Here is a 23924-nt window from a genome sequence, read left to right as displayed (position 1 = left end):
TACTTGTAACCCGTAATCTATTTCTACTGGACTATCACAAAAAATTAATTAATGAATATATATAAACATAAACGATATAAGTAATTACCATATAAACAAAAGGAAAAATGATATAACGCAAAGCGCAGAAGAAATTGATCAGTTTCTTTATAGCTTTTTATAGATTTCATAGAAAAGGTAAGATCGGACTAATAAATCAAAGGATATTACATAACGGGCAATTAAGATATGCTTGGAAGCTAATAAATAAAACTAATTAATATGCTATCTTTGCAATAATAAGAGTTATGTTCACCTGTATGTTGGGTGCTAAAAGAAAATGTTGGTCTCACGAGACAAAACTCAGACGTTTGGCTTATTAGCTTGGCACACCACCATCTGGACCACTCAACCATCTTTCTGCATTTCAACATAATTGTGTAAATATTTATTTACACATGATGATCTGTCAAGATGCACCGGTCTTCCAGGATACTAGTATCATATAAAAGCAACTAAAAAAACTTACTGTTTGAAGCTTGAGCCTCTTGGCCTTCAAGTTCATTTCCATATGAGTCGACAGTCTTTATTGTAGTAGCTTACATCACTGGCCATCACTCTGGAGGCAGAAAAGGTGATTAGCTCGTTTATTATTGTAAAGCCTCAAAGCAGATATATTCATAATACCTGTAATTTTTGGCTAAATCAGCTAGCTTGGACAGATGTCAATGTATGAACATACACTGTTAAAACCTTTGGGCAATGTAAAATAAACTAGCGTGCAATTCCATGAGAGAAGTACTATTCACAGCGATAGTAAGAGTTATTATTCCAAGAGAAGATAATAACCGCGATCGACACTAATAATTATCGACTAAAAATGTCCCTGAACCTAGCGTAGAAACGTGCTTTATAAGCAAAAGTCCTATGAATGAGACGCGGTAGTCCTGGGAAGACTCGACTTCGTTATTGATATTGAGTCTAACAATAACGTGTAACCAGCAAGGGAAGTGCAAGTAATTTTGCAAATCCATCGGGAGCCCGCGCGCGTGTCTCTTCACCAGCACAGACGATGATTCTTCCATTCGTACTTTTTGCTGTTTTCATAGTTATTGCACTTTTGGTGTTTCTGTATTCATTATATCCGGTGAGTATTATCGTTATGATATTTTGTCGTCTGTTTTTTTGAGTCTGCATTTTACACTTTGCAGAATCTCAAGTTTGCCTTTTAATGGGTTATTAATCATGCGTATTAAAATAACATTTTTTGCAATTTTTTACATTCGAGATACTTCTAACAATAAGGATATCAGAGTTAATACATGCTGTTGGAACATGCATGTAAACGGCATGCTTATTGGAACATTTTGCAATAGAATTGATTGAGGAAACAAAAGAAAAGCTTTTTAGAAAAACTTTCAGGATTCTAAGAGGTCACGCAAGGCTTCTATTTATTGACATTTTTTATTGTTGCTAGTTTAGTGGAATGCATGAGTGCGCTATATCTTTGGAGTTTGTTAAACTCAACAGATAATAAACAGATTTGCATAACTGTGAATGTAGCAAGGTTGCCTTTTGGATTTATACATATCTACATACTTTTTACATACTCTACATACATACATATCTTCTGCTGTTGCACTGGCAGTAAAAACCTTGTAAACAAAGTTAAAGGAAAATGACATAAATAACAAAGATAAAATATAATGAACTAAAAATTACACCCTGGTACCCACGTCTTTGTTAATTAGGCCTATGCTTCAACAGATGTTATTGTAAAATGTGTTAGTGAGCTAGCTCATGTCGCTTGTCGTAAGGTGCACATTTCATTCCTCTGATTTCATGACGTGTAGATTGGTTTCAATAATAGAAAAGAATGTCCAGCTCTTTTGATCAGATTTATAGAGGTGGTGAGCTTGCCAGTTAGTGATGTTTTTAACTATCTGGGCTCGTATTCGTAATAGCTTATCTCTGGCCTTGATTATATTACCCTAATTCTTTGAATTTTGTTCACTTGCCCATTCATATTTGGAAAGAAGATTAGCTGTTTGCCCTTTTTGAAACTTTCCATACTGTCAGTTTTATATAAAACGGAGTTGCTAAGGATTGGTAAAGCTCTGAGCATGTATCCTATTCAATTCACTATTCCAACTCCTCAACGATACTGTTAAATTGTCAGCTTTCAAAACATGTTTGTTCAACTCACTTAACAATTCCCGATTTTTTTTGCTTGTTTCCATTTGGTACTTGACTCTTTCACTCCCGTAGACGCATTTATGCATTTTCTATGGTCGACTGCCGTAGACGCATTTTTGCGTTTTCTATGGTCGACTGCCATAGACGCATTTTTGCAACTTTTCCAGCAATTGCGTAGTAACTTAATTTTATTATTCGTTGACAAAATAACCAACGACCTTTAAGACTTTCATGGTATTGACAGTGTTGTCCGAAGATTTCTCTATAAAATTAGCCCACAATAGCGAATCAATTTAAAATTTTTGTTTGAGAAATTTCATTTTAAAAAGGAACATTTTTTATGTAAGTTTTGTTAGTACCTCTCGAGTTAAAAAACAAATAATTACTTGTGTTGATGACATTATAGCCGATTCTGATTTAGATTTTCGTGATTATACAGATATTTAAATAGCATCACTGACTCTGATGATGGTGAAAGTAATAGTTTTATAAGACTAAGGAGCATTGTAGAGGATCGTTTTAGCTTCGTAGCGATCAAAGCTTCAATTAGCTTTATCAATGCACAAAGCACAGGGCTGGCATAGTATTTCCCATGGCGGTTATTACCGCCGGTTTATACCGGTTTTTACCGCCCCGGGAAAAACTCATTTTTGTCTACAAGTGGGAAAAACTAAAAAACTTATTTTTTGACAAGTTGACTAATGCTTAAGCAAAAAATAACAATACACTTATACCATTAGCTGTTAGAGGTGGAACGAGACAGGTTTTTCGAGACGAGACTCGAGACACTGTCTTTTAAAAATTCGAGACTCGAGACACGAGACAGTAAAATAATGAGCATTTGGTGATGATTTCACTACACAAGTACTAGCGTACTTGATACATATAAAATTGATAAACCTCTTTTTAAATTGAATTTTCACCTGGTGTAAACGATTTAAATACAACATTTTAATAGTGATATGCATGTATTTTTTGTAAACAAAAGTGACACAAACAGTTCTAAAATAGCGAAGTTATATATTTCTAAGAATTTTTTAGCTTGATTGATAATAATTATTATAAACATATTGCTTTGTACATGTATATTTTTACCATCTATTGAATAGGTCTTACTTTTTAATGTAATGTGTCATGAAACCGATAGCCGTCACTCTACAAAGAAATACCGCAACTAAAAGAACACACGATAACACTTTCATTCTTATTGTTTCATTAATGTTAAGTTTTGTTTGTTTATTAACTGTAGTATGTGAATTATATTTAAATTGTACTCATGAAATTATATGAATTACTGTATACATGTACATGTATATTCTTATAATGAACTAACAATAATGTCATTGTTAATTGAACACCGACTATGGTCGACGCAGCCTTTCGTTTGTTTCTCCGTGTCCTGGCAAGTTTTACCCGCAATTGGTAGTATATAAAAGAGGCCCGAATTTTATGAAGGGCAGTCGGTGTTTGGACACGATACGATAAAATACAGACATTTTACCCGCAATAGTCTTATTTATTAAATCGGATTATTCGGAGGGTAATTGGATACGACGCGGTATCTGTTTAAAGGACACAGAACCGAACTACAATATATCTACAGGGTCGTTGTCCTGACTACATGATTAGACTCGGTGGCCAACATAATCAATAGCAGCAGGTAGTAACGGACCGGGTATAACTTTGAAGGCAGTTGCCCGCAATCCATTACAATCCAACAACTCCAATATATGGAGTCAGACCTGCCAACCTTGGAGTGGGGAAAGGAGTGAGAGTCTATTTTGGGGGCAATGATAACTCGGGGATTTGATGAGTGGGGTAAATTTTCATAGCGTATAAAAACACCACAGCGAAAGATAATATAACTCAATATGGTAACCACATGTGGTGGAGGTTATTGGTAGATGAGAATGCCACAAATATGTTTATACATAGTTGTTTACTAGTAGTAAGTATATGATTACTACTTGAAGATTGAGGCAAAAACAGGGTTGCTTGGGTAAAAGGGGCAATTGCATGACACGGGCGTGAGATGCGTGAGGCATGGGGCAATTGCGTGAGTCTCACGCCCAATGCGTGAGATTTGGCAGGTATGTATGGAGTTGTTGTTGTTACCGTGAGAAGCCATGTTTTAACAGCCGTGCGCAGCCGCTCTGGTACTATTTCCTGTCTCGAGTTTGGCAATAGTTAAGACGAGACCGATACGAGACAGGTCGATACTCGAGACGTCTCGTGTCTCGTTTCACCTCTATTAGCTGTCATAGAGCTTCTTTATGGCTCTTTAACAGTACACAGGCTAAGAAAGCGCATAACCTTTATAATTGGTTTATTTACTAAATATTGAATGCAAAGACCAGACTACAAGATAATATTTGTTTATTTACATATATTTAATATTAATATTGAATAAAAACCAAAATTTATATGTGTGAAACATGACAGTAAGCACAATACAACAATTAGAAAATAATTGAAAAAAACGAAAACACATGAAGATAATGCCAAATAGTCGAGACTGGTGAACTGAACAAATGGATTAGAGTATTGAGAATTGGTTGTCTAAGAAAAGTTAATCCTCGTATTCGGCCAAATCATACCTTAAAGAAATTGTTTTTAGGTTTTGGTATCAAGCTACCAGTTTGGACACTTTCTCCACTCCAAGCCTGTTGCGCAGCTTGATCTGCACTAAGGAAAAACTTTGAAACACTATTTTATTTCCATTGCTATTGATTGATATAAATATGGAGTCACGCAACTAATTGCTTAGTCCAATATTCCATTTTTATTAAATTTCAGTGTTTAGCAAAATATTTGGATAAAAAATTCTGGAGTTGTAATATTTCGCAGTTGTTCCCGGTTTTTACCAGTTTTTCCCGGGAAAAATGCCAACCCTGACAAAGCATAGATACATTGAATTTGTTGCGTATCAGTGTTTGTTAATATGTTGGCAAAATAAAATATATAACAAAAATGTTCTAGATAGTTTGAAATTGAAAAAATATTGTATACATGTCATGAAGTAATATCGATAATTTTCGGTAAAATGGCTGGCAGTAGGCCGATAGCTAAATTTGTACATGGACGGCAGTGAAAGGGTTAATGAAATGCATCATTTTGTTGATAATCAATAAAAATTAATACATGCATACATTACAGGTAGGCCTATCGGTCGCTTGGTTATTATCTCTTATCATATATTGTCTGTCATAACTAGCCGCAGTTCCTTACAGTTGGTGATAGTGCAGTTTCTCTCCATTTTTTATGTAATTGCTTGATATTTTTTTCAGAACGTTTTTTATTCTTCATTGCTAAATATTTTATAACATTAACAGGGCTCCCAAAGAGTGACCACAGTGCCAGGATTAGACCCCACTACTGAAGTGTAAGTCATCTATAAATGCATGGTAACTTATACCGATAATTCCATTGCAATATCAGTTCGTGAGACAGCTTCAGCCCAAACAAAGATGTTTGGTTTTCTGCCTAAATACAATCAGCTGCTTAAATAATGAAGTTTCCTGAATTATAACCTGTGCGTTTAGTACAAAAATATCACAACATTGCATTTCAACTAAAATTGTGTTTATCGATTTTCTTTAGAGATGGCAATGTGCCTGACATGCAAAAAGCCGGAAGTCTCCCCCAATTTCTCATCAACCTTCATGAAGAGTTTGGGCCCGTTGTGTCATTCTGGATCAACCGAGAGCTCATCATAAGCGTGGCTAGCCCAGAAACACACAAAGCTGTAGCGCATCTCTTTGACCGACCTTGTAAGCCTACATGCATCATTTTTTGTATTTGACATTTACGCATCCTCATTTTTTAATGACTACCATGGTTTGTAAATATGCTCATGTTGGACTTCGTCATGGTACCCACGACGTAGTGTATATACCGCGACTTTTTTAAATGCACCAGAGAGGATTTTTGTGCCTATCTCTTAATTTTTTTAAGAAGGAAAATAATGACTTCACTTGGACCGATCAACAGAACATACTCTATATTTCGACGTGTAAGACGACCCTGAAAACCGAAAAATCATTCCTAAAATTAAGGGCTATCTTATACAGCTTTTAAAAGTTAGACCTTGAATTCCATGTGTAGGGTCAAGTGGGGTAAGTACACCATCAAAAAAGGGTAATTCAATTTCGCAGTTTTACTGCTTTGCTTTAACTGAACATTTGAGTCTAATATTGGTCATTGTGAAACTCCAGAATGTTCTGAGCAAGAATATTAGCACTAGAAGACTGTTAATTAAATATCATTGCTTTATATGAAGCGCTAAAAAATGTATGTCTAGGTGGTGCAGTTACCCCATATACAGGGGTAAGTGCACCACCTAGCCTTCTTTGCCATTGTTATGCATTGGTTGATAAGCAGAGGCCAAATGCACCAAATTGCTGATATTGAAATTATATAAAATTCAATAGAAATGGAAAAAAAAGTTTTTTTGAGTTTGTACCGCACCACTGAAATATTGATCGTATTGAACATTAAAATTTTAAAAATTAGCAATTCTATACCATTGCAATTCAAGTGACCAGTTTCACTCAAGTGAACCACAAATTTGACATAGACTAATGCAAAAGTATAACAAGAAAGACTATAGAGATTGGGAGAACTTGAAATGAGATTGAACTGTCTCTTTTGATGGGGAACTACATGTGTGCTGGGTGGTGCACTTGCCCTGCCCCTGTTATATGTTAAGGTGCACATAGGTTAATGCTAATGTGCACTACATAGGTGCACTTGCCCCTGTCTCTAAAATTATCAGGGGCAAGTGCACCACCCCAGTTAAAATAATACAAAATTATTTGTGTGGATTAAAACAATAAAAAAAGTATTCTATGGATATACACCAGTTACACTCAATAGTTAGCCAAAACAAATATCCACTAAAATGAAAGTTATAAAATTATCAGTACACATCTCTGAATTTAAAGCCAACTACTTAAATAGTGCATTTACGTTTTTGTTGCTCACTTCACAAAAAATTTGAAATCAAGCATGCAGGGACTATAGCTTCCTGTGGTGGATCATGGGTAATAGTCCTGCAACTCAGAGACAGCTATGCAGTGATTGGCTGATAAAATATCAACAGCTGGTGCACTTGCCCCAATGGCGCACTTACCCCACTTGACTATATATTTTTCATTTTGCGTGAAAAAAATTTGTACCATTTCGGTTGTCAGTAAAAATGGTTGATTACGTAGGTGTCAATACAATGAAGAACCAGCAGAGAGTTGAGCTGTTGTATATTTTTTTCAAAAGGTGAACACAATTAACTTAGCAGTTGTCTGAAACAACCGATTTATGCCAAATTAATAAAATTTGCCCCAATTTTGTGCCTCATTCTATCTGACTGGGTCAACATATATGTCGAAATATATGGTGAAACTTAATCGATAACTTATGCACTTGACCTACATATTAGTATTCCTCAACGAGAACAACATATGAATGTAGCTCTTTATGAGGTTGATAGGTGCAAACATTGATAGGAAAGTTTGAAGATATCAAAATTTCATAGGGCTGCCATAACCGCCCACCCATTTAGACGTGGATGTGCAATTCACTTCACTAAAGCTAAGGTACACTAACCTGTAATCTGATATTAGCTTTCGACCAAGTTTGTAACTGCCAATTTGATTCACTAATGAGCGCATAGTCTGATTTACACTAAAGTAGTTGAAAAACACCATTAATTGGACCTGCAGCCTTTTGAGCAGGTCTTGAAACATCAATTAACAACCAAATTTTAGGTATAATCAATGATACTTTCACCCGAGATAATCTTACAGAGTTTACTGCAAATATTAGCTAGCCTACTGCTGTTCACCTCTACAACATTCTAAACTGTTTTACAAAAAGGCAGCGATTAATTTTTATTATCTGTAGATTTGTGCTATGTACTGTATGACATATATACATGTATGTGCTACTGCTTAATCCTAATTATACCTCAGGTGGTCTGTTTGCTTCAAAAACATTTATGTGCTGTTCCATGCAAATACATTTTTATCTTTTTCATCGATTATTAGTATGTGCTAGTTTTTTCTGTGAGAAAATGGATCCACATTTTTTTTGTCCTGATTGATATGTTGCAACCGAAGAACTGTTTGCCAAGTGAACCAGTTCAGCCGATTTTTCAAAGTGTTTTTAGTCGACCAATAACTATTTTGACATTTATCGACCGATCAATATTTTAGGAAATCCTGTCCGGTTATCATCTAGCACGCGCCGCCCGCTGAATAAGTTAACTCTTTCACTACCTGCTTGTAGATAGCTTATTTGAACCTTTTCTCCCTTTGCTTGGAGACCGGTCCATACAGCTGCGCAATGGACCAGAGGGCCAGCACGATCGTAAACTACATGATAGATCCTTCACCCAGGCTAAGATTGTCCAGAAGTTCTCCATGATTCAGCAGGTAAGAGGTTGTTTGTAAACTCAGCTTGGGCGATTAACTTCACACATTGAAACGGTGCTATAACAATATTAACTCACGGGAGGTCTGCATTATTGCATGGGAGGAAAGCTTTGCCATCACTTTTTGCATATTATGGTTTGAGAGGTGATTTGCTGTAATTCTATGCATTGTACTCTACAATAGTCTTATGTTTGTTTCAAAAACAGACTATTATATATACAGTCAAACATGGATAACTCGGCCACGGATAGCTCGAAAACATGGTTAATTCGAACGGTTTCTTTGGTCCGTTCCCACGTAATGATAAATTGCTATAGATAACTCGAACTCAACACTGTTAATTCGAACTGTTTTTTTGCCCAACGGCTACCGAAACGGTTGTTATCGCTTTAGAAAATCACTTTATTCAAAGCCATAGAGGTAAACCTCATCTTTTCGTAATTCATAAGCGTTGTTATTACCACCATCGGCAAAATAATTTTGTCAACGACTTTTCTAAAGGTTTGGTCAAATTTTATTTATACTGCTATACGATTAATAGCACGGGCTTGCCGGGTCACGCGCGCAAGGATTTTCGCCACGCACATACAAAACAAAAACAGCATGTTGTTTTGTATGTGCGTGGCGAAAATCCTTGAGTGCGTGACCCGGCTAGCCCGTGACGAATAGTTTTCCGACGTTGATTCCGTGTTGAATCAACGTCGGAATGTTGAATGTTTAAAACGTCTTAAAAATTGTTTTTATTAAACGTATACGTTGTCTTAGCTAAAAAAACTATTCATCGTTTGACCTAAACACAGAATACGTGTGTACATTCAATAAGTATCCATTTAAAAAGCGTGAGTGATATACAATGTACCGTTAAACCTCGTAAAACTTTTAATTGAACTGCCTCGGAGTGTTGCTCTTAACGAATCCCAGGTAAAGTAAGGGATTTTTCTTTGGTAACTTTTTCTTGAAGTTGCATAAACTTCAAGAAAAATTGGCAAAATTGATTGTGGGTAAAACGCTCAAAAGAAAAAGATGTCTTTTCTTTTGAGTATTTAAACAACGATCAAGTTTTTCCAATGTCAATCTAAAAAAACGTCCTGGCAATAACATCACCTCAAACAACAAACCGATCTCAAGTGATAGAAAAATCTCTATACTTTTTCATGAAAACGTTTTAAACTTTACATTAGAAGCATTTAATTTGAAACAAGCCATTTGTGCTTTTGATTTATGTTATAGTTTGTATATGTACATGTATCTACTAATAAATAAGTAAATATATGGACTTGTGACAGTGCTCTGATAACTTGAACGCTCTGATAATTCGAACACTTTTGCTCGGTCCCTTGAAGTTCGAGTTATCCATGTTTGACTGTATTTCTATATGCATTACATATATTTTACCTAGCTTTCTAAATGAAATATATTATATTTATAATTTTAGCTAACAATATTTACAATTTCATCTAATCTGAACAAATTAAATTCTTATTTTTTAAAATTTTTTTCTCTTCATTTTTAACTAAGCCTATTACTTTTCTCATGGGTCATCGGATTTACCACAAACTGCATGTATGTCCTAGCCTCACTACAAAGTCGTTCATCTCTACAAACAGTATTTTTGTACACGATATGTGTCATGATCACAGAAACCATGGTCAAGTTGGAATTATAAGATTCAGAGTTATCTAAACTAGCAGAAGGAGAAACTTCTCACAGTTATTTTGCAAAAAAAATTTGATTCTAGCTTAATTACATCAGATTTTATGGTCAAAAGACTGAATGCATGTTTACTATTAGTGCGAAAACATAGTTCTGAGAAAACTGGCGTTAAAGTTTGAGAAACGAAAACCAATGCACAATTTTGTTTACATTTCAAAATGTCATAGCAACCAATATCAAGAAGTTGTGATATTTATCTAGATTTCTGTATTTTTATCAAAAAATTATGCTGAATTTAAAAATCTTAACAGATTTTAGCTGGTTGTCATTGAAATAACTGTATATTTATTAGAAAATGTATTACTTAATTTTGCAGATTTTAAAAACGGCTTGGCAGTATCGCGATATTGGGCACAGCCAAATCATCAACAAAATCTTTAGAAAAATAACAACAGAAACATATTGCACACCATCGGTCACTATATGCTCTGATCTTGTAAATTCGAATAATTATTCTTATAGTTAAATCTGATAATATTCTTATAAAATCGAATAATTATTCTTACAATTAAATATTGTGATAATCTTGAAGAATCGTTAGAAAAATAGCATTGTAATTCCCTTCACTTTCACTGCTTTTGACATCAGTTGGAATACCAAAGTACTCATATAAGTGTCTAAAATGTCAAAGTTATCTTTAAAATCGGCAAAAAAGAAACGATTATATTTATCGAACGCCATTTTTCAATACTTCCTGTTTAGCCTAGCAACGGTTTTAAGGGAGTTTTTCCGAGTGTTAAAGACTTCTATTGACTAAACTGACTTCAGATTCAGAAAGATCACTCTTTGATTGGTCCAGATGCACGTGTTACAAAAATCGTTACCAATATTATAAATTCAGTTAGTGCAACTTTAAAGTCGGATAACTCAACTTCGTGATTTGCGACTTAACCATGGTTTCTGTGACCGCGACCCATATTGTCAAACACCAGCCTATTAGACAATACTATTCTCTCTACATTTCCTAATTTGCCTTTATACTTTACATCTATAATTATCATCCAGGTAACAGCCAATTTTGTTCAATGCTTTGTAGTTGTTCAAGTTTTATCATTTTGTAACCTTTTTAATGTTTTATTTTCGTTGAGTATTTTTTTCATTATTTTCTCATACATAGGCATCAAAACACACTATATTTTGTTTTACAGACCTAATTATCTGTACATCAAAACTGTATTTGTATTGAAAACCGATGAAGAAAAGTTGGAACGCTTTCAAAAATTACGCTTCAGGGTTATGCTACCTGATAGGGACAGTTACGGCCTTTTAAATGCCCTTAATGCTGAGGAGCTAAATGTCTTTTTAGATGTTTGCCGTTTAAAATACTCAAATTGTATCTCCAATCTGTCTGACCATCTATTAAATTTTTATTTCCCCCAAAAAGTCACAACACCTTATACCAGACAGCAACACCAGACAGCAACACCTTGTCAATTTACATTATAGAACAGCGCTATGCAAAAAGAGCTTTTTCTTTTAATACACATAATTTACTTTTTTTTTGTCACATGGTCTAATTTGCTCGCAGCCGAATTGAACGGTGTGAATAAGTTAATATCTCTATACCTACATGTATCGCAACATAAATCCAACCTAAATATCTGCACAGTGTGCCCTCGCCATCCGATTTTAATCCTTTCCATTACTGGCATAATAAAGGGGTATAGAAACCCATAATAATTATATAATGCAAACACCCCCTGGTAAAAATCGTCAAAAATTTATTTGTGTACTGTACATATTAAAAATTAGTGGCAAGATAGTTTATTAACTTTAGTAACTAAAGTTACCTACAGTAACTTTAGTGTATTTAGCGGTTATGATCTGCAATAAAACTTAACATTACAATGTAAGTGCAGTAGCAGCAGTAAGTACCGTAGGGAGTTCGTACCTCCGAGACAGATGTATAACATAAACATTGAATTCACCTTAAATGTATTCATCTTACTAAACCCACACTCTAAATGCTTAAGTTTTAGTATGTATTTCTAAGTATTTTGCTGAACATCAACTTTTTCGTCGCCAAAGTTTTATCATCGTTCGGTTTCCGGCTTTGTTTTCACTATAACTTTCAGCCAACCTCATTAAAGCTTTTTTCAACACAATTTTCTCAACACAAAAGCTCGCGCGATGCTGTTCTCGAAAATGTTCTGTTTAATACGTAATGAATTAGACTTTTGTTAGCAGATTAAAAAAAGTTGTCGATCTAGGACCCTCTGTTCGAAGAGATCGCAACTCTCAACTTTGTTATTAGTTTTTAAGGGAAAATATTACTGTTTTTAAGGGAAAATATTACTGTTTTTAAGGAATTTTTTATAGAATTTAAGTTTAGACTCGGAAGGTAATCGACAGATGAAAAGCTTAACATTATTTCAGTACTGTCTATTCCAGGTGATGTTTGGCAGCTTTGATGAGGAACAGATACTAAGGCATTTCATGTTTTCATTGTTGGCCTTCATTTAGACTTTATGGACTTCATTTGCATTACAAATTTTATCAAAAAGTATAATTCATTGTTTGCATATGTAGATAGCTAGGAACTAGTCTTAGTTGTTTGTATTCTTAGTGTTTGGATATTCCCTATTAAATTATTTTAATTCATTATGAAGTGAATCAAAAATCTGTTTTTTACAATTAGTAAACATATTGCCTTGCCAGAAAGAGGGCAAATATTTGCCCGTGGTATTTCATGTAGTTTATGATATTGTTTGCAGGTGCTGTTGCTAGCCTGCATTTTAAAGTTTACCCTAGGACACTTATATTTCGCTAGTATTTAGTTTCGTGAGTAGCATACAGAGTAAAATTTTGCTGCAACTTAATTTCGCAGCTCTGATGAGTGCGAAAATATAGTGCTGTGAAAATAAATGCAGTGGAACAAACATCATTAGATTCCTCAGGTCCAGTTCACTGGTACGAAATATTTTTCAATTTGGGACTACCGTACTTTTCGGACTATAAACCGCACCTCTATATAAGCTGCATCTGCTTTATTTTCCAAAAACGATAATAAAACAATACATAAGCTGCACCTTAGTATAGGCAGCAGAACTAAGAACTGTGCTTTTTAACTGGCAGCAACTTTGCCATTCAAAACGGAACAGTGCAGAACGGCACAGTTTCGTATTATCCGACGCTTTTTAACTTAGTGCCTAACGGGACAGTACCGTGAGGCATTGTTTCATATTTTCTTTCACCGCTAGAAGCGCACTAATTGGAGATTCCCGTTAGTGCGCGGTGAAAGAAAAAGCCACAGATTAGCCGCACCCTTATATAAGCCGCATGGCTCAAATCATCAGAAAAAAGTAGTGGCTAATAGTCCGAAAAGTACGGTAGTTTGTATGTGTGAACCGAAGGTAGAAATGTGTAGCCTAGATCAATAATGCAATTTGATCGCTTGCTGCCATTTTTTTCCTGGACTATCAATGACGTCAAGGTCCCTGCTGCAGTGACTGATGTGGTACCAATATTAGAATTCAAGTATTTATAGCACGCACCGCGGTGGCCATGGCTCCGGGTTGTTATTGCTTTTGGTTGGTAATAAAATTCATCACCACAATAATTATTATTCAATTTTATGACTTTCCCTACCAGACTGTCATCCTCATCAGTTACAAATTCAATGACTAAACTAATATCATCATCTTCCTCATTTGTCTAGGCTTTTCCCAAAAAACTGATTATCTTAATCTGTTTCGCCATGCTGCTCAGTCGGTGTATTAGCTATAATGAGTTTAGCAAAAATTTCCCAATGAGCCAACCACACACGAAAATTGCCTGCATTTCCAATATGACGATTTTATTGTGAATGTCAATGAACAAAGCCATTTAATTTCGCCTTTTCGCTCGTTCGTTATGATAGTTTAGTTTCGCTCATGAAATTTTCGCGAAAGCATGTTGCCGCGAAAATGCGAAAATTAGATGTCGCGAATACATAAGTGTCCTAGGGTACTTTAATACTAGTGATTTCACGAGCATTCAGTACTGAAATCAGCTCCAACATATTTGCTCATTATTTACTAGTAAGTTGTAGTATTTCTAGTGTACAGTCTTTGGAGAGTATGACACCTTCGGGCTTGCTAATGTTCAGTCAAAACAATTCCTTTATTCTAAATGCGAATGTTATGCAAGGCTCTATTATCTGTTTTGAGAAGTTAATGATGGTAGCCTACGACTAACAGTTTTTACTCAAAGTTAATAAGTTTTAAAACGTACAAAACACATTATCTTATCATTACGACTAATGGGGGTGCTTGCTTGTAAAATTGTTTGTGATGTAAGTGGTTGCCATATAAAATACGTACAAGGATATTAACATGCATATAACATAGTGCTAAACCGATTAGGCGGTAGTTCATGGAGTTCCCTTTCTCGGCTCAAAGAGCTGAACTTTATCTTAAAGTTACTTAAATATTTAGTATGGCCATAATGTATTAATAAATTAATTCTGGTGTCAAACAATTGCATTACTGTTCGTAAAACTATGTATTTTGGCTAATAGTATAAACATTATAATTTTAATTGTAGCTAACCAAAGCAATGTCAACAGTCGATTAGCTTTAGAGGATGTTGACAATCTTAATTGTTTATTGGGTATATTGTTTGTCTCCTATCGTATGCGATATTTAAAAAAAATCTTTACAGAAATAAAACTAAAACCGGAAGGCTTTGTGTTTGTGTAAAAACATCCAATATTGAGTTGTCTTTTAGATCAGAATTTGAGTGAGACAAAATATCACAAGTTTTTTTTATACATGTTGCTCATCACTTATTAGCATTACAGACCCTGTTATATGTTTCAGATATGTGAGGAGTTGTGTGACAAATGGGAATCAGTAGCTGGGACAGGGGAGCACATGCCTCTAAGTGTCAACTTTTCTAGTCTGGTCATGAAATCTCTGACTAGGTTCTGCTTTGGCGACTATTTCAAGGATGAAGAGGCAATGAACGCTTTTACTCGGGACTACAACCAGGTGAGGAGGACCTGTATAGACTTTCTGGTATATTTCTATAGTTACTACTATCTGGCAGTAGGGTGTCTTGGTAGAGACTGTCCCGTGTAACAGCTATACGTGCAAATGTTCGTTGTACACCCAGAGCAGCTGAGTGCTGCAGTTAAGACGTCGGTCTATCGAGGTGAAAGTTGTGAGTTCGAACCCTGTATGTTGCAATCTTTTTTCCCAAACTACAACCGTGGCTTCAGACGATCACGGCTCTTATTATAGTAAAGACTAGCACGCTGGCAGTCAGGTGTGCAGTGAGGGATCATCATGTGTAACACGTAACTGCACAATTATTCCAAAATTCATCAAAGCAGTTTATTGGTGAAGGTAGTAGATTGTCGGTCTACCAAGCCGAGAATCGCGAGTTCGATTCGCATCGAAAGCAATAGTTTTTTTTCAATTTGCCACTTCCAAACGTGGCTTCAGATAGACGTATAGGCATGGCTCTTATTATGTTAAAGATTGACGCTATGGTAATTAATATATTAGAGGGTAATATCTCAAGTTTTGTCAAGCATTAATGACTCTGCGCCTGCCGAATGATTACTTAGTGGAGCTAATTGCAAGGAGATGGTGCTATAACTTCGTTCTGTAGCCTATTCAATAAGCTAGATTATCACCATAAAAACACCTAAAATAAGTCTACTAATACTGCGGTTACATTAAGCCTGGTTCCCATATCGATTGTGAGACTCCGGTGGTAACATGCGCAGCAAAACGCTTGCTAGGCTCGGCGGGATCTGTTCACATAAAAGCCACATCGTTAATAATATCGTAAACATAGTTGCGTAATCAAATAAAATGTTCGCTGGCCATGCCGTTACTATAATGGTGACCTTTAACCGTACAGTGCATTTCGGGAAAATTTTACCCGCGGCCGTTTGCGAAATTTGAACAGCGTTAAACTATTGCGATGCCGCCGGCAACTACCGGCGGTCCTCGGCGGTACCCGGCGCATACGTTCCCATTTCATTGCTAATAGCCTGCGGTGCTGACGCCCGTGCTTTGCGACGTATATGGGAACCAGGCTTTACTTTATGCCGCGGAGTCCATCTGGCACCAGCAAAGACAATTGTACTACTAGTGGGCCTAATCGTCATATCAAGAAGGAAAAACGATGCATAACATTGTTTTTTAGCCTATGATAAAGTTCTACCAATTGCCACAATCCAGTTTTTTGTTCGCAGTCACCATTCAAAAAGACAGATTCTCAGTAGCCTAAAGAAATAGTAGGAACTAGCAGTAAGATATGGTAGAGATGCCCAGGATTTCTTTTAATTTTAATCAGGCAGCACGCAGGCGGGTATTTACAAGGCTGGCAGCAAACAGCTGGGTATTTAAAAGGCTGGCAGCAAACAGCTGGGTATTTAAAAGGCTGGTTTTCAGGAACCGACAGAGTTTTTAAACCAAATATTTTCAACACCCTCGCGGCGGGCACAGAGTATATAGGTGTGAAGTTCAGATGGCATCGGTTCAAAAATGTTGAAGCGCATATTATTTATGCGAACAAACAGACAGACACAACGCCAAAGTGGGATTTATTAATAGCAAAAATAATGATCAACTTCTGGGAAATTTCACTTGATGAACCTACACACAAATTTTTTGTGGATTTTATCAAAAAGTATCAGTATTTTTCTATCATTCTTCTCTGGTTTTCTTTTCATTCTGTTATTCATTTGTGTTTGAGGCGATCTGATTGCCAGGATGTTTCTTGATCAAAATTGACAAAACTTGATCGCGGTTAAAACTCTCAGTTCAATCAGAAGCTCGATTATAACGTCTATAATTACAAAAAGACTAACAGAATAGGGACTCGTAACGCTTCACCTTGGAAGGCAATAGCTGATATCGACTATAACAATGATAACAGCTAGTGATGTCATTTTGTACGCTTTTTCCTCTTGAGCATTTTAATCGCGATCAATTTTATCGATTTTAATCTTTATCGATTTCAATCAACATCGTGGCAATCAGATCACCTCAAAAACCACAAACAATCGCAAATAATAGAAAAATATCAAAAATTTCTGATAAAATCTACAAGAAGTTTGTATAAGTTCATGTTTGAGATAGAAAACAGCTTGTTCCCATTACAATGCTTGAATGTAACAATAATAAGAATTGTGGTGCGTCATTCATAGAAATTAATACAGGTTTAAGCTATAATATATATTCTTTATTAGTTTGATGATCAGGGATCTTCTACTTTGTGTGTCTTACAGAAATAATCTTGGACTTACTGGTTAAGACTTTTAAATTGGTTAGCTGTTCTGACCAATGGATAGCCATCTACAGTAATCTTTCGGTAGTTTGCAGTTTATTTTCCACGGCTTCAGTACTTCGGGGGCTAAAAATATTCATTAAAAACTCAAAAAATGCAGAACAGAAAACGAAAGATTGATTAATTATGGGCTCACTACTGTAGTTCTTAGCAGCGTTGACTTTTATAGGCAATAATTTCCACAAATGGATGTTTATATCCCAAACAAAAATGCATACAACATTCAACATTTTTTTAACAAATTTGTTACATTCCGGTGATGATAAGCTTTACACAATTAAAAAATTTACATAATAAAGGCAACAATACTTAACTTTCCATTCCAATGCTCGTTAAAATAATTAAAGCGTTTTCCAGTAGTTGAGTGGTTAGATAATATGGTGCGAATAGGTGCTAGTTGGTAGTTTTATGAGCTGAAAGTTCGGTGATGTTATATTGTAAAGGACTAACATACCACTCACTCATGAGGACTATCAGACGGGATGTGGTGATGCTAAGCATTTTATATTATATCTGATACAAGCATTAGAAGGAGATTTTTATATCATTTATAACAATAGGGACAGAATTCTTTGCGGGAGTCACTGCCGATGATTGTATCTCAGCTCTTTTTATACATGTATGTGATAAAAAATCTATTCAATTGGTTCAATCTTTCTCAAAAAAACAAAAACCTTCACATTTTTGTTAGTACTGATGGCACGCACACATACACAGCGTGTGCGTAATTATTTTGTCATCCTCATACGAGCAACCCATCCTGAACATGTAAATGTTAGCATTAAGGCAAAAACTCTAGCAAAAACAGCGGTGAGTAGCAGAAGAACGTTTTTGTAGCAGAGACCCACATGGTTGTTTGCTGAATTTTTTTTATCTCCACTGGGGAGAGCTTAGCTGAGTATTATTGATTCGACTCCATTAGTAGTGAGCATTTCTGTAATGTCAAATAGTACCCTTGCAGCGAATGCTCTTGCGTTTGGATTTTACGTTTTTATGATTTGAAGTGGAAGCAACTCCAAACCCATACAGACCATGAAAACTCACTGATTTACATTCATCAAAACTCCTTCTGGTGCTCTCTAATTGTTTATTGTGAAGAAAATTACATTGTGCCAGTAACCTAGGCATGGTCATGATATGGTTTCTATTCACTCGTAACACAAATAGATGTGTACTCTTTCATATATTTGAATAACTCAATCATTGGTGTGTTGCAGTGCTTCCACATTATGGAGCAAAGCATATTTGAAGGTCCCATGGTACCTGGCAGTGAAAAGGAGAAAAGATTTAATAAAGGTATTGGGTGTTTAACTCTTTATTAGGAAACTACACATCAACTGAAGGAGACTATGTTACAATTACTTTGGGACAACGAAATAGAACTGTCTACAGTTACGTCTAGCAAATCTTTAATGTGCAATGAAAATACAAAGATCATGTTCATTCATAGTTTGAAAAACTTTTGAAGAGAGCAAAACACCGTAGACAATGAGTTGCAGTTATTAGATAACTTCTGATTCACTCCTGGTCCAACATTTTGAGTGAATTTAACGGAGATCCATCATTGGTTGACCGCTTTCATCTATTGGTACCACAGACCACAGACAGGAATAATAAAGGTCTCATGGTTTTAAAAATGTATTTCATCAAATAAATAATTGTTTAGTAGTACTAAAAGCAACAATACAGATAATGGCTGGAGGATGACTAATGAATGGTCAGTCTTTGTGTTGAATAACTGGGAAATGCTATTTACTTTTTTGTGATTGGCTGACTATTGTATGACCCGCTTTCATATAGTGAGTGTGGTTGATCACTAGTAATTAGTGTGGCCAGCATGTAGGATTGTGAGCTCTCTGTCCAAACATTTTTTCCTCTCCCTTATTTGGCTTGACAGTCTTCAGAGAGTTCCGCTTGCTTATACACCCAGCTAGTTGGTATTTATAGAGCCACTATTGCTTATGGATCCAGCTAGTTGGTTTTTATAGGGTCACTATTGCTTTTACACTCAGCTAGTTAGTATTTATAGAGCCACTATTGCTTATGGACTCAACTATTCCAGTTTTTATAGGGTCACTATAGTTTATGGACATAGTTATTTGGTTTTTATAGGGTTGCTATTGTGAATGTGTGCTATAAAGGGTCATTTATTCCACTAGTATTTATTGCCAGCTATTAAAAACATGAGGGAAGTCGCGGGAGAGATAATCAGTGCGAGGAAGGAAGCAGAGATTGCTCCCGAAGACAAAATCTTTATCGGTGAGTCAGCTTTATTGACGTTGATATAGTGCAAAATATAGAAAACTAGCTGTGCTACCCTGGGAATAAAAAAGTCTTTGGACATAAAATTGATTTGTATTTAAAATATAACAACGTTTGCTATTCTAACTTTCAAACTACATATCATGAGAAAAGTGTTTTGTGTAATTGAAATAAATTAAGAGAGAAAATAAAACAACTGTAAAGGTTTTCAAACTTTGTCAAACAACCTTTAACCTTCATATCATGAGTCGTGCAAGTCACATAAAAAAAAAATAAAACACCTATAAAAAGGTTTAGATGTAAATGTGAAATAATTAGCAAGTAATAGCTAAATTAAGTCGGTTTTGCTACGATTACAATAAAAGATGACTTGGTAATGATACAATTAATACGAACTGAGAAAACAAAATAAAAATCCTGAATATGTAGAACTATTAATAACAATTCTTGCATAGAAGTGTGTGTGTATATAAAAGGTTACTGTTCCACCAAAAGCTATCCATCAAAACTTTGAATACGACAATACTGGTACCTTTCGACATGGGTACAAATGTAAAAATGAGATATCGGACTGTCTTTGTCTGATTGAACGGTGAGGGAATGTAGAGGCTCATTCCACGGAGACGATATAATTGTCTGCGTGAGAAGAATTGGCCTTGACCCCAGATATAGTGATTGAACCTTACGAAAAATATTTCTTAACAGGGGCATTGTGACGCTTGGCCGCATCGGTAAAATAATCAGCGTTCGCCATTGCTATAGCCGGAATGACAGACATACTTTGAGAAATATATATATAGACAGAGGTGGCGTCATGATATTTATTTCTTTGCCTTTGATATGCCAAAAAGCCTTTGACTCTACCATACCATAAAACTATCACAAATGGATGTTTGTTTTTATGTTTAGTAGTAATACAGATTTATTCTTTCATCAGAATCTAAAAGTTCTGATCCCGACATTTACAGTGACTTATTCTACTTTGTTAAGGTCTGCCGAAAGTTTCAGCTTTGATATGACTACAGTTGAAAAGACTTGAAGCCATACAGCTTTGGTCATAGTTATCTTTGTTTAAACGAGCTTGGCTAAAGCGCTAATTTGAGTAGACAAGGGAATCTTAGCTTCCGTTATTTCATTTTTCCACTTCCAGTTTATTCTCGTTGTTTTCACATGAAAGGTGTAACCACGGAGAAGTCAAATAAGAAATGACATGATAATTTACTTTTGCATGACATACCACAATAATGTCTTCAAATAGAACATTTAGTCATATTTTATACTGCTGTAGAGGCCACACATTTGATATTATCTCATACATGTAGGACCTTAGATAGTGCAATAAATATCATCTGGTAGAAGGCAGTCTATATCATGGCGCTATTGTTAACTTATTAGTTTGGATTTAATCTTTTCATGACATACCACAGTTGTGGCTTCCAATGCAAACTGTAGTTTATCTATATATCAGTGTTTGTCTTTTTGTTGAACCGTGTGTCCGGTTATAGTAATTAAAATCTAGCAATGAAAAATTCGCACAGCACTGGATTTGATCTCGGGACCTCCAGATTTAGAGGTGGCAAACTTAACCATTAAGCTGCGCGAAATAAAATAGATTTATTGGGTAAATAGTCATTACATTGGTTAAGATACTCATACTTAAAGCGCTTGCTTGGTGTTAATAACTAGCACTGTTGACCATGACGCAAAACGATTAAGCTGGCCCAAAAGGCAGGTATTGTTTTAGTAAAGATTTTAGTAAAGATCTAACTTTCCAGGTAAGTTACTCAAATTTTTTAGGTAAATATTCCATTACGTGTGCAATGCCGAGCTTTCGCCTAGTAATTTTATAAAGCTGTGGAGTCTTGGTATTTCATATCATCAAATACGAAGACTCATGTATGAACCTCGATGAAGTCCTTCTTAGGTACAACGGCTCAGCCTAGGGAATACCTGTTTAGTTTATGCTTTTGATGGAGAGTTTAACCGTGATTGTTTGATTTATGTAGATACATTGCTGGACACTTACACGGATGATGACATGGTGTTTGATGATATTGTCACTTACCTGATTGGGGGATCGCACACAACATCATATTGTAAGTGCAGTGTTGATATGACAACTTACTTTGCTTGGTTGGGTTCTGACAGATACGTATTCATAGGTTCATGTTGTTCACGTTAGGAAAAGTCATGAGAGGCTATGTATCGAATAACCAGTTTTCACGTACATTCAGCAAGCTCTTGCAATGAAAAGTTGTCTGCTCTTTCCTTAGAGTAATGTAAGAAAGAGAAGGCAATTCTCAAGTTCATAGTTTGTAACTAGTCACCTGTTACTATATGTGTACTTGTATGCTTTGGAATATATTCACAACCTGCTTTCTGATCTGCCACATGTAACTGGTACAAAGCTGTCAAGGAATTTTTCTAATCTTGTTTACAATTTAGATAGCATTATAGGCAGCATAGCATGCTCTTGAAATTGCACCAAAGTGTGTAACTAATTCAATATGTATAGTTTGGTAATATAATAATTCGTTCTATAGATTTGTCACTCTTAGCTAAAGGCCTAGTTTATGTATTGAATAATCTACAAGGAAACCTTATAACAAAGTTTTTTTTATCCGAAAGCAATGTTAGGTTTCATAAACTCGTTAGAGAAGAGAATAGATATGATTGGAGAGTTTGCTTTTTGGTTTTTCCCCGTGAGATTTAAGATAGCTAGATCTGTGATGTCGGTCAATTGTAAGCGTAAAAGTAATGACGATCTGGCTCATGCAGAATATAGCTTGTGTTATCACTGCCTGAATCAAAGAGTTGGACTTAATGACAAGAAGCATTTTGGTATAGATGGGCCCACAATGATGAAACTAATTTCTCGCTTAGTCCTAAGCTTTGCAGGACATTTATTCTCATTTGAATTGACATTAAGCTGTAAGAAAGTTATTCTGGTTTTTGTCCTTCATTAAAGTAATGATGGCAGGTTTAAAGGTGGTGGGAATCAAATTCTTTTGCCCTATTGAAAGGTTAGACCCATCGCTTATGCGAGGAATACAAATGTTAATATTTTATTTGCATCGTTAAATACTGCTCCACCTATCGCAAGATAAGTTTCTACAGGGAGTTGTCTTCTATTTGCCGAAAAGACAACTCTGTAGGACAGTTAATATAAAGATTCTTGAAATTTTTAAGGGTCTGCTTTTTGTCTCTATCTGATTTTTTGTCTATTGAGTGTCCAGCTGTGGTAGCTAGAGTGGGAAGGTGACGTGTTATTTCGTGTTAGAGACCTCATCTATTCAAAAATGCTGATGCTGTTGTATTGTACAGACTTGACGTGGGCATTTTGCCTATTGGCCAAGTATCAAGATGTGCAAGAGAAGGCTTGGAAAGAGGTCGACGAGTACTATGTTGAGGGGCCTGTTACAGTGGACATCATGAAAAACATGAAGTATGTTTTGTCTCATTCATAATATGAACATAGGTCAAAGTACATCAGAATATCATTACATGGCAGTTACGATTCACTTGTTTTTATCGCTCAAGTATGTATTCGGTTGTCATTTGGTTGCAATTGGCTTAAGGGTTGTCATCCATTATGCTTTACAATGCACTTTATATTAAAACAAAAATCAAATCATTCAATAACATTATATGACATCCTGAAGTAATAAGTTTCAAAAACAAAGTTATTAAAAACATCTATTAAAATGTGGAAATTTCATTACAAGATTGTAAAGCACAATGTATGCAAAGAGCTGAAAACTCTAAAAAATATTAGTGTGCATTTCAGCGCTAGTGTGCAAATATTCAAACTTGTAGGGTAAATAAGACTATTTGACCTTGAGAATTTTATCGTCAAAAACAGTTTCACTTTTTCAAACATTATTTCTGAAGGAAAATCTCAAGTTGGATGAGGTGAGGGTGTATTAAAGAGTGGTTGGACTACTCCATGTATTATACTGCACTGTCCGCACTTTTATCTATTAAGGATGTAATAGTGACTTCGGCGGGAAATATTCAAATGATTTATACAGTTGATATTAGTATGTTCTCACAAATTAGATC

At 35.5% G+C, this 23924-nt stretch overlaps 1 protein-coding gene across 1 annotated transcript in view; it reads left to right on the top strand.

The window, feature by feature from the left end:
• Nucleotides 1-983: 983 nt before the first annotated feature.
• LOC137401628 (cytochrome P450 20A1-like) overlaps nucleotides 984-23924 on the top strand; it is a 45415-nt gene continuing 22474 nt past the window's right edge. Inside the window, exons 1-9 of the mRNA XM_068088069.1 lie at nucleotides 984-1126; nucleotides 5508-5557; nucleotides 5776-5945; nucleotides 8458-8603; nucleotides 15116-15286; nucleotides 18818-18896; nucleotides 19773-19859; nucleotides 21869-21958; nucleotides 23187-23307. Of these exons, the coding sequence (XP_067944170.1) occupies nucleotides 1052-1126; nucleotides 5508-5557; nucleotides 5776-5945; nucleotides 8458-8603; nucleotides 15116-15286; nucleotides 18818-18896; nucleotides 19773-19859; nucleotides 21869-21958; nucleotides 23187-23307 (989 nt within the window). The 5' untranslated portion in view covers nucleotides 984-1051. The remainder of the gene's footprint in view (nucleotides 1127-5507; nucleotides 5558-5775; nucleotides 5946-8457; nucleotides 8604-15115; nucleotides 15287-18817; nucleotides 18897-19772; nucleotides 19860-21868; nucleotides 21959-23186; nucleotides 23308-23924) is intronic.

Source organism: Watersipora subatra, chromosome 8 (assembly GCF_963576615.1).
Source record: "Watersipora subatra chromosome 8, tzWatSuba1.1, whole genome shotgun sequence".
Lineage (NCBI taxonomy): Eukaryota > Metazoa > Bryozoa > Gymnolaemata > Cheilostomatida > Watersiporidae > Watersipora > Watersipora subatra.
The sequence above is the reverse complement of the archived record's forward strand: the minus strand, read 5'-3'. Positions and strand labels throughout refer to the sequence as shown.